The 13326-nt window shown below is 49.8% G+C and overlaps 1 protein-coding gene across 1 annotated transcript; it reads left to right on the plus strand.

Annotated features, from left to right (window-relative positions):
- Nucleotides 1-1800: 1800 nt before the first annotated feature.
- On the plus strand, nt 1801-12971 carry NAPG (NSF attachment protein gamma). Its single transcript, XM_068993624.1, has 12 exons — nt 1801-1881; nt 3709-3776; nt 4680-4764; nt 5564-5581; nt 6241-6271; nt 7236-7345; nt 7454-7520; nt 7796-7866; nt 8921-8999; nt 9902-9981; nt 10426-10555; nt 10927-12971. The coding sequence occupies exons 1-12, from the start codon at nt 1826-1828 to the stop codon at nt 11068-11070; spliced, it is 939 nt and encodes a 312-aa protein (XP_068849725.1). The 5' UTR covers nt 1801-1825; the 3' UTR covers nt 11071-12971.
- The last annotated feature ends 355 nt before the right edge of the window (nt 12972-13326 follow it).

Genomic DNA, 13326 nt, shown 5'->3' on the forward strand with positions numbered 1-13326 from the left:
ACACCTGCCCCCTCCCCGGGGGTGGGGTACAACCTGGAGCATCCACTCCACAAAGATTTGTTGAGTGAATGCCTCAAGAGCAAACAGGATAAACCCAAGTGGCATCTGCTTCTTCCCAACACCATCACGTTGAGGGCTTCTGGAGGAATTTTTCACTTGGAAGATACATGTTATTTAAAAAAAAAAACTTCATAGAAAAAAGTCAAGTGTTAATATTTTAAATTATATTATTTCAAATTTAATTGACATTTGCACAAAATATAGCCACATGAATATATTCTCCTTGCAAGAGAGTTAAACTATTATAATTTAAGGCTACAGTCCTTTTTACAAATACACCTATGGGATGTGGTATTAAAAAGAGACTTTTCACAGGGTGGAACTAGGTCATCTCCAAGCCGTCCAACAAAATACAGAGTAGGACTCCACGAAGCCAAGTCAGTAGGTGGTTTTATTCCCTTTTATTCAAAGGGAACAAGGGACTTCCCTGGTGGTCAGTGGTTAAGACACCGAGCTTCCAATGCAGGGGGAACAGGTGCAATCTCTGATTAGGGAACTAAGATACTTCATGCCACGCTGTGCAGCAGTTTCTTCTCCGTCTTGAGTGATGCTCATCAAGAGGACTGTGCTGGTTCAAGCACCTGCGAAAGTGACTTATGTTGGACATCACTACTGTATATCGTCCCAGCTCTACTGCACTCAGAGCTCTTGGGCAGCACTGCATAACTTACCTACAACATAGTGAGGGCATCGGTTTTATGTGAAAAGTTCAGTAAGAAAGCAAAACCCCCTGTCATCCAATGTCATCATCTCTTTTGTTTGGGTACTTCCAGGTTGTAAAAGTACGTGCAGGTAGTGCCACCTGGTGTTCCTAGGCGGAACTGCAGGACACAGAACCCACAGGCCTCTGACTGCAGAACCTGAGAGAGACCGGGGAGAGAGCCACTTGACAGCCCGCTTCAATCAAACCTAGTAAACTCTCAAGCCCAACTTTCAAATTATTAGTGAAATTTCAAAAAAGCCCCATATGCAGTAAAGTGCACTGTGATTTTTTCTTTAAAAACATTTGGAAATCTATAATCCGTCCATGCACCTAAATGGGCGTAATGTGAGTTATTATTAATACAATACAGTTGACCCTTAAACAACATGGGATGAATTGTGTGGGTCCACTTATATGCTGGAACCACCGTGAGTCGTGGGTCGGCAGCTGGTTTGCTAGTATTTCTGCGAAACCCTCGCCCCCGACCTTCAACCGCCGCGCACTGATGAGCATCAGCCCGTGGTTACCCAGCAGTGACCCGGACGGACAGTCGGGTTTGCAGATTGACTGACAGACGTTTGGCCCAGATGTAGGACGAATGATCCAGAATGTTCCGGCCGAAGAAGGAAAGGAACAGATCGCAATGCCCACGCGCATTCTTGGGAGAGGGAGGTGAGGTCCACGGGCGTGGGGTCCGGCCTGTTGCACTCCCTGCAGACCTGCCGTGGTTAGAACCGCACCTGATACAAAAAAAGGTGCTCAACACACCTGAGCTCAACCCCGGCAATAAATGCACGAACCTCCTCTACCCACTGCGCCTGCGCAGGAGCCACGCGTGCGACCATTCCGCGCGCTCTGCGCCTGCACAACGTCTGCCTGCACTGCGCCTGCACAACGTCTGCCTGCATAGCGCCTACGTGGCTTCCGGGCCGCTTCGCTGCGCTAGGTTTGAGCCCTGTGAGCCCCGGTAGTACGGCGGCGGCGCCGTCCCGGTCTCCTCCTCGGCGTTCCCACGCCCACTCGGCGGGCGCTCGGCCTCCACGTCAGGGCCGCGCCGCGGAGATGGCGGCTCAGAAGATAAACGAGGGGCTGGAACACCTGGCCAAAGCAGAGAAATAGTGAGTGAGGGGCCCAGCGCGGCCTTGGGCGAGCGCCGGGGTCGGCGCCTCCTAGGCCAGTCTGAGTCAGCACCAGGTGGGGGGGCGCTGCCGCGGGGGCGGAGCCGGGCGGACGGGGTGGGGCCGCCGCGCCCCGGAAGCGCTGCCTTCCGCCGCCGGAAGTGGGCGTGCCTCGGGCAGTGGGGGCGCTGCCGGGTCCGAGCGCGTCTCTCCGTATCTTCGCGCCGGTGCTCCTGGTTCCTGGCTCTTTGGGCAGCTGCCTGGCCCAACTATGTTTTAAAATCTCTAGCTTTTCCCAAGTGTAGCAACAAGATGACTTAACGGATGTGTCTTGTCTTTGGTGGAATTTTAAAAGTTCTGGTGGACAATGGGGCTTCCCAGGTGACTCAGTGGTAAAGAATCCATCTGACAGAGCTGGAGACGCGGTTTCCACCCCTGGGTCAGGAACCCTGGAGAAGGGAATGGCAACCCACTCCGGTATTCTTGCCTGGAGAATCCCAACGACAGAGGAGCCTGGCCGGCTACAGTCCATGGGGTCACAGAGAGTCGGACATGACTGAGTGCGCGCGAGCGCACACACACACGGTGGAAAATATAATGAGGACGTCGGGGTAGGGATGGGGATTAGAATTTTGGTTTATTGCGATGCTTTCTCAGTTTTGTGGATTAGAGTAGACAAGCTGCATTTTAACCGTTTTGTTTTTCTTAGCTTGAGAGTTGTTTACAAATTTGAACCTTACAGTAGAGTTACACAAACATAAACTTTAATTGGCCAAATTAAAAGGAACACAAGAAAGGCTGAACGTCTGCAGGCTATAGGGGCTTCCCTCTCTCTCAGTTAAGGTGCTCCCCCCTGATTCCTTGGCTTTCACTAACTGAATTCAGAATTTAAGATGGTGTTTTATTTAGCAATTCTTATGCACACCCAGTGTTCTTGCCTAGAGAATCCCAGGGACGGGAGAACCTGGTGGGCTGCCATCTGTGGGGTCGCACAGAGTCGGACACGACTGAAGCGACTTAGCAGCAGCAGCAGCAGCATGCATACCTAAATTTGATAGTCACAGGGTTAGTTTAAGCTGTAAGTTTGAAGTTACAGAAAGCATCACGGAAAGGACACGGAGATGTGGGCTCAGGATCGATTGGCCTGTGGTCCTGGAGAGCAGCTGCTCTTGTTCTCCAGTCCCGCTCTCCTCCGCTGTTGCCCTGCCCTCTGGTTGCCCTTCCTGCCCACTGCAGCTCATTGCAGCCTTCCTGCTGCCGCCCTCTGTCCCTCTGAGGGTTTGTCTTTCTGGCCTTGCTCTGCCATCTTGGAGGATCTTAACTGGGCGCTGGTGTGGCCTGTGTTGATGGCTCAGGTTATCTGTGCCTCTCCTGAGCTGCAGTCTCAGGAATCCAGCTGCTCACTGCGGTGCCTCGACTGTCCCAGGCTTTAGTGCACCTCAGGGCTTATTACACCCTGGATGCTGCTGATGCTACCCTGTTTCCGGTTCAGCAGGGCTGGGGGAGGCTTAACAATTCATACATTTCTAGTGAGCTAGCAGCAAATACTGGCACTGCTTGTCTGGGGACCAGGCAGTGATTACCTCAACTCTCCTTGGATGTTATGTAGACATTTCAGAAGGGGGAGACCATGTCTGTGACAGTGGGAGGGAAAGTGATGAAGTGTGTAGTTACCAGGAACTTTGGATGGAGGTAGACTAATGGGGACTTTCCAGTTGATGGTTCCCCTCCCTCCCTATTTACAGACCTACAAGGTCCTTACAAGCAGGGTTCTGACTTAAGAATGTGGTGGATAACTTCTGTTAACTGTATCTTCCTTTCATTTAGCCTGAAAACTGGTTTTTTGAAATGGAAGCCGGATTATGACAGCGCCGCTTCTGAGTATGGAAAAGCAGGTATCTGTGACAGTTGTCCTGCCTCCTGCAGTGTTGATCTCAGCATAATTCTCACTCTTAGTGCTTCCTGTAGCATCTTAGTTGTTAGAAAAAACAACCAAAGACCTGCCCAGACCCTGTGCTTTTCTAGGTTCTGTTTGCAGGTGTCTTGAGTGCCGAGTTGCAAACCCGGCTGTGTCCCTCTCCCATGAGGGCAGACTGTGGGGTGGGCGCAGCTGTGGGCTTTTAGCATCATTAAGGGATTATGCAAGATACATTTCATCAGTAAAGTTTTATGACAGCAAAATGTAGAAATTCAGGGATAAAGTAGTTTATTGTTTGTTTATTTTCAGCATTTTAAGATAATTTTAAGAGTGTTTTTAGCAAGTAATATTTTCTTAAAGCAGTATACTTTTCACTTATTTGTAAGCAACACTTCATGAGCTTTCCAAAGTCTATAAAATAGTAATTAAAGATTGTGCTAAAAAGATTATAAAAATAGAGTGCGCTTATTGGACTTCAGTTTCAAAATAATTTAAATAGAATAAACTATGACTGAGTACCGTTTCTGTTGTAAACTGTGAAACTGGTGAGGAAGGGAGCTGTCTTTGTGATGACGCCTGTTTGCATTGTTGCTCGATTGATGTGATCTAAGTTCTTCAAAGTGTACGTGCTGGTGTTAGAAAGAGTTAAAAAAAAACTTTTGAAAATACTGGTAGATTATTGATAACCAAAAAAGTTATAAGAAAATGGTGTAGAAAAAAGTAGTATTTATAATTTTATGAAATTTCCTAAGTATTTGATTAAGTGTTAAGTTTATTTTCTAATACCTTACATATCATGCAGATTTCAGTAGTGATTCATTTGAGGGTTTTTTTTAAATGATGGAAATAGAAAATCTGTTTTTATTTTCCTCTGTTTCAGCTGTTGCTTTTAAGAATGCCAAACAGTTTGAGCAAGCAAAAGACGCCTGCCTGAAGGAAGCTGTGGCCCATGAGAACAACAGGGCGTATCTTTTCAACCTTTGGAAATGGTTATGGGTTTGCTGCCTGTGGGGTACAGTGCTGTTAGCTTAGAAGCCTCTTAGAACAACTCTGCATGTCTAAACTCTGAAGGTGATTTATGGAGACTTGATCGTGATCCACACTGCTTTGCAGAGCTACCTTGGAGAGTTCATTGATTCTGGATTTGCTCGATGATGGTTTTACTTGGGATGAGATGAGGGAGATGCAAGAGACAGGTGCTGAAAAGCGAAGAGGTGGCGCAGGTCGACAGAGAGGCCGCTGTGTAACTATTTTCAGAGGATGGTCTTCCTAAAAAAAAATTTGAAAGAAAGTTTTTAAGTAGTTGAAAACAAATTTTCCTGAGGTATTTTATAATCTTACTGACTAAAAAATGTTTGCTTTACCTCACGTGCAGATTACAGTTATAGTAATCTTGCATTTTTAGTAAAATATCAGATTAATGCATAATAGAAGTAGCTTAAAAACCTGTGTGGTGTTTTTTCAGTGTTTTTGTCAATTGCGTAGTTTTTAGTAGACATCCTCAGGCATTAAATGATCTCTTTACCTGGTTGACTCTGGGAGATGGTGATGGACAGGGAGGCCTGGCGTGCTGCGATTCATAGGGCCGCAAAGAGTCGGACACGACCGAGCTACTGAACTGACTGAAACTGACTTACCTGGTTTGTGGAGTTTGCCTTTTTGAACAGATTGGGGCAGTGATTTAGTTAGCCTTGCTTTTTAAAATAATGGATCTTTAGAAACTTTTTTTTTTCCCTTAATTGTGACTTTATTACATCTATTCAGCCTTTTTCACGCTGCCAAGTAAGTAAATTTCTTCTGTGTGTTCATGTATTTGTAGGTTATTATGTTTTAAGTGTTGCTGCTTTCCCTTAGGTCAGTAAATTTTTCCTAGTTATAAGCCCAGAAATAGTGAATTCATGTGTACTGCTGTAAATAAAATAGTGCTTTACATTTGTCTCAGTCTTCACCTGAACCTTAAAAATGAAGTCACTCCTCACTAAGATATTCAGTGTTTAAATCACCATCATATTTTTAGGACCATTTTGTTTAGTAACCTGTGAAAAAACAAGTGAGTTAGAAACCCTGTTTTTCCCCTTTCTTAATATAGCTACTGGTGCCTGTTCAGAGAAGCGGAAAATTTTCTTTTGCTTCTGAGGAGAAAAAAATATTTGTTTCAAAACTTGGATTTAGGTTTGTCAGGTAGAAAGTCAGTTAGCTTCTGTGAGCTTTACTTAATTTTGCATTGGCAAAGAGAAGTCTCTTTACCTTAGATGCCTGCTGTTTCTAAGGTATTGTTGCCCACATAGATAAATGGAAGAAAAATTTCGTTGTGTCGTAACAAGGGCCTAAAGTAAGTATGTATTGCCTGAGCCAGTTTAAACTGATGCAACCTCTCGTGTCTGGTAGGAGGTTTCTCCTCCCATCAGGATCTCATCTGAGAACTTGTATTCTCTCTGCAGAGCATACGAGCAAGCCGGCATGATGCTGAAGGTCAGTGACGTTGGGGCACATCTGCCCTGTAGGTAAAATGAGTTATGGTTTGTAGTCTTAAGGACAAGACCAGCAAGTGTGATATCCTCAAGGATTTGTCAGCTTAGTGAAAGATGAATGGGCAGGTTTGAAAACAAGCCCTGCAAGGTCAGCATGGAGACGCAGTGCATCAGCCTAGAGTAGATAACACCTGTAAACTTTACACCTCACTTTTTCATGATTTTTTCCAGTTTTTAAAAAAGGTTTGGATTGGGGATGCTAGATGTATGGCTCATGTGATGCTGAGACTTAGTTTATTAGTAAGATACATAGAGTTACTCTGTTGACGGCACTCAGAGTAAGAGGGTTGCGAGCGCAAGTGCACACGGGTATGGCTGAAATGGAGGAGGCAGGCCTGGACGTGCCAGGAGTGGGGAGAAATGCAGCTTCCAGGAGTGGGTAGGTCCCCACAGCTGCCTCTCTGCCCCACTCGCCAGTGCCGTGTGGGGGCATGAGCCTGCTGATGCTTTTGATATTTTAATATATGAAGCCACCAAAAGACCTTCTGTGGGCGTGTCTGATTATGAGATGCAGATGGTTAAAGCGCAGTGACCTTGGAAATGAGACCCAGCCCTTAGGCTCCTGGTTTGCGGCCTGGTTTGCACAGGCCTTGTGTGTAGCAGGCACTCCTGAGTATTCCAGGAGCTGTAGCTGCTCAGGAAACACTGAAGAGCAAGTGGGCTTCTCCTATTTGTGTAGTTTCTCTGAAACCCCGTGAAGGACTGGGCTCTGCAGGATCAATTGGTGTGTTTCTGGTTTGGCTGAAGGAAGCCTGATGGGGAGAGTGACCTTGCAAAGGCGTTTCATTTTCAGTATGTGTATTGTGTCGTGTTTTGGGTCTTTTGCCTTCTCCAGTTTCAGATTGTTAACTCTGTATTTTTTAATTCATGCATTTACTGCTTTGTGCCCTATTGTTTGCCTAAAGGAGATGCAGAAACTCCCAGAGGCTGTTCACCTGATCGAGAAGGCCAGCATGATGTACCTGGAGAACGGCACCCCAGACACGGCCGCCATGGCCCTGGAGCGGGCCGGGAAGTGAGTGTGGACAGGGGCTCCGCCTGGGAGTCTTTTTGTTTTGATAAAAGTCCGGTGAAAACAAGTTTTCTGTTTCATGTATAAGTCAGGTATTCTTGTTTCATTTAGGCTGATAGAGAATGTAGATCCAGAAAAGGCTGTGCAGTTATATCAGCAGACAGCCAATGTGTTTGAAGTAAGTGAATTTGTTTTCTCTAAGTAGACTTAGACTGTTTAGTTTCGTGAGAAACACAGCAGCTACTTTGAAAGCTCACAAGTGAACTTTTCTTCTGTGAGCAGTGAGATGGGTTCTAGTGGCTTTGGTGTCACTGCCCCCACTTCCCCCAACCCTGTCCCTCCCCCATCCCCTCCCCCCATCCAGTGCGGTTACTTTTTAATCAGATGATTGTTGGGGGAGGAGAAAAATTCCTGCCTTAAAGCCACCCACACTCTCTTCTCTTGGATCCACAGAATGAAGAGCGCCTGCGGCAGGCTGTCGAACTCCTGGGGAAAGCCTCCCGGCTGCTGGTGCGCAGGCGCAGGTACGTCTCACACCACTGTGCTCCTGTGACCTGTGACCTCGAGGCCACGTTTAGGCAAGGGCTTGTTGATCGTTCGGGTGCAGCCTGGGGCGCACCAGGCCCATAATACAGCAGTACCTTGGGTTAAACATGGAAAGACCTGCTGCTGCTCTAAGACCTGGCTCGGCTGCTCTAGAGATGGCTGTCTGGTCTGTTACCTGGGGAGGGGAAGTCGAGATGTCTCTGGGGAACAAGTATCTGTAGCACTCACCCAGGAACGTGGACAGAGTCCCAACAGCCAGTGTCATCACACAGGTTGTTTACCATTTTATCCTTCAGACTTAGGACCCACACACAGCATGAGTAGCTGGATCCCAGATAACTAGGATCCTGTGGAATTTCCCTGTTTTTACTTCACTGCAGTTTAAGCTTAGTAACCTATCTCCATTATTAATAAAGCTGTGCAGAGGAGAATGTGTGCGAGTGGACAGGAGAAGGTGACTGTTGAGGATCGTGGTGTCGAGGAGGACATTTGCTCACCGCTCCCTGGCTGCCCACTGTGTTCCCCCACCCCATCACTGCTTGTTTTGGGCCCCAGGAGCTGTCAGGGCCTGACGAGGCTGGGGTGGGCGCTTGAGGATGTGGACACGGTGGGGGTCGTCCTTGCAGCAGCCAGTGCTCCTGGGGCGTCTGCATGGACTTCCAGGGAAGGAGAGGGCTCTGTGTTGGTGGAGTCAGGCCTGGTCTCTCCAGGGCTTCTCACAGCCGCTCGCAGAGCAGTTAGTTGAATCTGATGGATGCTCATTATTGGATGGTCCTTACCAGACCCAACTCCCATATGAAGCAGCCTGTCCTGAAGTCCTCTTGCTCTGTCTGCTGGGGGTCGGGGAGGGCAAGTCAGATGCAGTAGTCACACCGACTTCATGGAGCTCTCGGAGGGCGCGGGGCGGTGGCTAACAGAGCCTGATGCCACCTTCATTTCTCTAGAACCTGTGACGTCAGACACGTCACACCATGGTCTCTGCTGTGGGGCACTTAGACCTGCCTTGTTCAGCATTTCTTGTTTTGTCTTCAGGTTTGATGAGGCGGCACTCTCTATTCAGAAAGAGAAAAACATTTATAAGGAAATTGAGAATTATCCAACTTGTTATAAGGTATGCTTTCAAAGTGCTTAGTTTCGGCTTTTCCTTGGATCATATTAGTGTAACTGTGCCTGAGACCGTGTTCTATGAACATTTGTTAATTTTTTAAAATAATACCTTCTGGACCTCTGTTTTTGGCTGAGATGGAGTAATCCTACTGTTGCCTCTCTCCTGCTGGTCAACAGCCAGCACTGCTGGGCAGGGCACAGGAGACAGTGCCCTGAGGACTCTGAGCATTGAGCGGGTGGGAAGACTTCTGACTTCCATGTCCCCTCTGCCTCTTAGCTTCGAGAGAGGCACCCCCCCATCTTCTAACCAGAGGGTCTGGGGAAGAGGCCCCTGTAGAAACCCTGTCTCTACAGCGGGAGGAGCTAGGAAAAGGGGCCCAGAGAGGAGGGCTGCAGGAGGGGGCTCCCGAGTGTGTGTGCATGTGTGTTTCGGGGGGTCGCCAGGCCCAGAGCAGAGGGGCTGAACTAAGACCAGAGCCACTGCCCAGGAAGCAGACCGAATGTGTGGCCTGAGCCTGGGATGGTGGGCGGGTCGGTGCAGGGGCTACAGGCCAGTGACTGGACAGAGGGAGTCAGGAAGACGTGACGGTTGTCAGAGACGAGACCCAGGTGTTGGCTCAGCAGATCTAGACCGAGAAGTGGCTGTGACAGCTGCTCCACGCGACCAAGGGCAGCACTGGTGGAGCTGTAGATAGAGAGACTGTTTTGTTTTTTTTTTAATAGAAACTATAAATGAATGAAATGAGAGTTTTAAAGCTGAAACAGCGAGGTCCGAAACCCGGTAGCGGATGGGCTTCATCTGAAAATGGAGATGAACGTCAGATGCAAACCAAGTCACATTGCAGGTGTCGTGGAATCGGCTTTGGCATGGATGTGAACCTGCCCTAACCCCCGCTTTTGTTTCAGAAAACAATCGCCCAGGTCTTGGTGCACCTGCACAGAAACGACTACGTGGCGGCTGAGCGCTGTGTCCGCGAGAGCTACAGGTGAGGCCCGGCTGTGCGCCCTGCTGCCCAGCTCTGCTGGCGCCGGTGGCCCTGCCCTCAGAGGCAGGGCTTTTGTTTTCCGTGAAGTTCAGCACAGGGCAAGGACATGGCGAGCCTTTCAGCTTTTGCAGCAGGGTTTTTATGAGTTGGGTTCTTTGCTGTGTTTTTCTTCTGGTGCTTCTGTGGAAGTGAGTGACTTGAGTAATTTTGTGATGTTTGCCATATAAGAAAAAAAGAGAAAGTCCTCAGGTGTATGATTCAGGAAGGTCAGGTTAAGGGGTTTTCTCACAGGTGATGTGAGCAGCCTGAGGCCAGGCCCCCCGACACCTGCGCCCCAGGTCCTCTGCTGGTAAACATCCTGGGCGTGACCTGTGCTCGTATGTGATCAGACCTGTGCGCAGGGGTGGGTGTGCAGGGCCCACACCCATGTGTATGTCCCGGCAGCATCCCCGGCTTCAATGGCAGCGAGGACTGCGCTGCCCTGGAGCAGCTCCTGGAGGGCTACGACCAGCAAGACCAGGACCAGGTGGCCGAGGTGTGCAACTCGCCGCTGTTCAAGTACATGGACAATGATGTGAGTGCCCACCCCGCCCGCTGCCCTGGCCTCCGCCCCCTCCCCTGAGGCCGACACTTAGAGAGGAAGCTCACAGGGTGCACGTTGAGCAGGTAACCTGTGGTGACACCCCCCGCTCCGTCTGCGGGTCCCTCTCCAGGTCACTGAGTTTCTGTCAGGCTCATGGGGTCTTGGGGCCCCTCAGGCAGTGGCCACACTGGTCAAGCCCCCACCCTGCAGCCCAGCGGTGTTGGGTTTTATGGCGGTGTTTCCCTCCGAGTGGTGTCCAGGTTTTCAGGGGGCAGAGACCAGGCCTTGGCACACAGGTGAGAGCCGTGGTATCGAAGGTCAGGCCCGGACGTCTAGTCTGAGCTGCACTTTGTCATTGACAGTATGCAAAGCTGGGCCTGAGCCTGGTGGTCCCAGGAGGCGGCGTCAAGAAGAAGGCACCAGCTCCCCCACAGGCCAAGCCCGAAGGCACCGCTGCCCCCGCCGCTGAGGATGAGGAGGACGAGTACGCAGGGGGGCTGTGCTAGGCTCGGCCCTGCCGGCATGACTCACCCCCAGACTCCTCGGAGGGCGGCCGGACTCACGGTGTCCTGGCTCTGATGCTGTAAGACAAGTCTCGTTCCTGGTTCCCGGACCACTGCTCTGCCCGGTGCCTGGAAGCATTTCCTTTCTTTCCCTGACAAGAGCTCTTCTCAGACACCAGCAGGAATTAACAGAGAAACATCCCATCACGTCATACGATAGCTGATTTTAAAATTGGCAAGCCCATTTCTCGACAGACTTGTTCTAAACAAAAGGGGTAACACGCATGGGCAGTCTTTTCTCTTGGGCTCGTGTCATTTGTTAGAAAAGTTGTTTGCATTTTATTTCATAATTGCTGCTAAAAGTGAAGTTTACTGGTTAAACAAAGTAATATTGTAAACATTTGTTTTCATAAGGAGATTTATGCCCCGTAATAATTAGAGACATTTACGTTATTAAACCTTCAGATGGAGTGTGGGCCAGGAGGCTGTTCTGAGCCTTACGACGTTACTTCTCCCAGAACAAGACGCACCTGGAGTGTCGTGTGGGTGCCTGAACATTTTGACGGTGGCGTGTCCCAGGGGCCCTGTGCACATCTGCAGCTCTCCCTGGACCGTGGGCATTCCCTCCTATAGCTCAGCGACAGGTCTCCTCACCCACCAGCCTGTTGGCCGGCCTTAGTCCTGCAGACCTGTCCTCCCCGTGAGGGCCTCAGCTCAACGTGGAGGCGCTCTCCGTAAATCTCCCGCGTGTGGCTGAGAGAGCAGGACTGGCTTCACAGGTGGGGTGCTGGTATGCGGTTCCTTCCTGGCCCCTCCTGATGGGTTGTCTTCAAGGTGTTCTCTGCCTGAGCTCAGCCTTCTCTCCTGGTGGGAAGAAGCCCAGACCCTGCAGTGCAGCTGATGCCATCCACCTGGCCTCCTGGGCTCAGGTCTGCTGGCTTCCCGGGGACACGGAGGCAGTGTCACGGGAGGACAAGGTCACCCTGAGCTCTGGGAGAGTCCAGGGAGTGTCCTTGCAGGGCGGGTGGGCAGTAGATGAACTCTTTCTGGAAGGTCCGGGTCAGAACACTAACGAACATCCTCCTCGAGTGCTCCGCCACCCCCAACCTGGCCCCCCCGTGGTCTGTGGGCAGTGGCTCCTTCCAGCCCTTGTTTGGGGATACTGGTTTCAGTAGCATTTGTGCTCGGTGACGTGTTAATAGTGCACACTTGTCCTTGCTGCTGTGCCCTCCACATCCAGCCACCCTCCAGGAGTCACCTTAATGTGCATTTGAGCTCGTTCACAGCCATCTCAGCAGATTCGGCCGCACCTAGAAGATGCTCTCAACTGCATTGTGTAGACTGTTATCCAGTGCAGCCTTGGAAGAAAGGCTTCACTTCTCTTCTTTTCCTTCATATTAATAGAACAAGAATGCATACTGAGCCGGGGGGTCCTGCAGGGCTTGGGGAGTGGGCCTCCCAGTGCAGGGGGCTGGAACCCGGGCATCCCTGACTACCACCACCCCACCCCCACGGGTTGCAGGGCAGGTGGCTGTTCCCGACATCAGGGTTTCCTGCCTGGGGTCTGGTGAGAAGCGTCTCCTCTTCCTGCTCACAGAAGCTGTTCTCCTTGGGGTTGCTCAAGAGCAGGGAGTGGTGGTCGCAGCAGGGAAAGGTGTCTGAGCTCATGTGGTCCCTTTCCCGGAGAGGGTCCATGTGCGCGTTCTCAGAGCCCAGCAGTCCCTGTGCTGTCCTGTGTGAGTGAACCAGTCTGCAGAGTCTAATATATTGAACTTAACTGTACATATGCAGAGTGTGGTATTTGTGTATATGAAACTGCTTTATTCCTGTTTTTTTTCCAGCTTTGATGAATAATATTAAATGTTATGGAAATGCTGATTATTGCTTCTATGGGAAGATAATTACAAAAATAAAATGTGAAACCATGCAGGTGTGGTTGTTCTTTTTATTATATTTTATGCTTGACTTGTTTCCTTTTTCCAAAGATACATTGTCAGCTACTGCCAGGCGCCCAGCTGTGCCAGACAGCACATTGCTAGACAGCAGTGTTTGTTCTGGTAAGTCGTGCTCTTGGGGGTCCTGAGGCCCCACCTAGGGGTTACTGTGACCTCGGGGAGCTTTCCAGGGTGCCCGTCACCAGTGACTGTCAGACCGTGCTCTCTGGCCTCGGGGAGGTGGGAGCCTTCAGCACACTTCAGTATATCAGGAGTAGTTCTTTCATTAAGTGAGGAGGTAAGGAAACCAAAGTGACAAGGTTGG

Source organism: Capricornis sumatraensis, chromosome 21 (genome assembly GCF_032405125.1).
Source record: "Capricornis sumatraensis isolate serow.1 chromosome 21, serow.2, whole genome shotgun sequence".
In the NCBI taxonomy this organism is placed as follows: domain Eukaryota; kingdom Metazoa; phylum Chordata; class Mammalia; order Artiodactyla; family Bovidae; genus Capricornis; species Capricornis sumatraensis.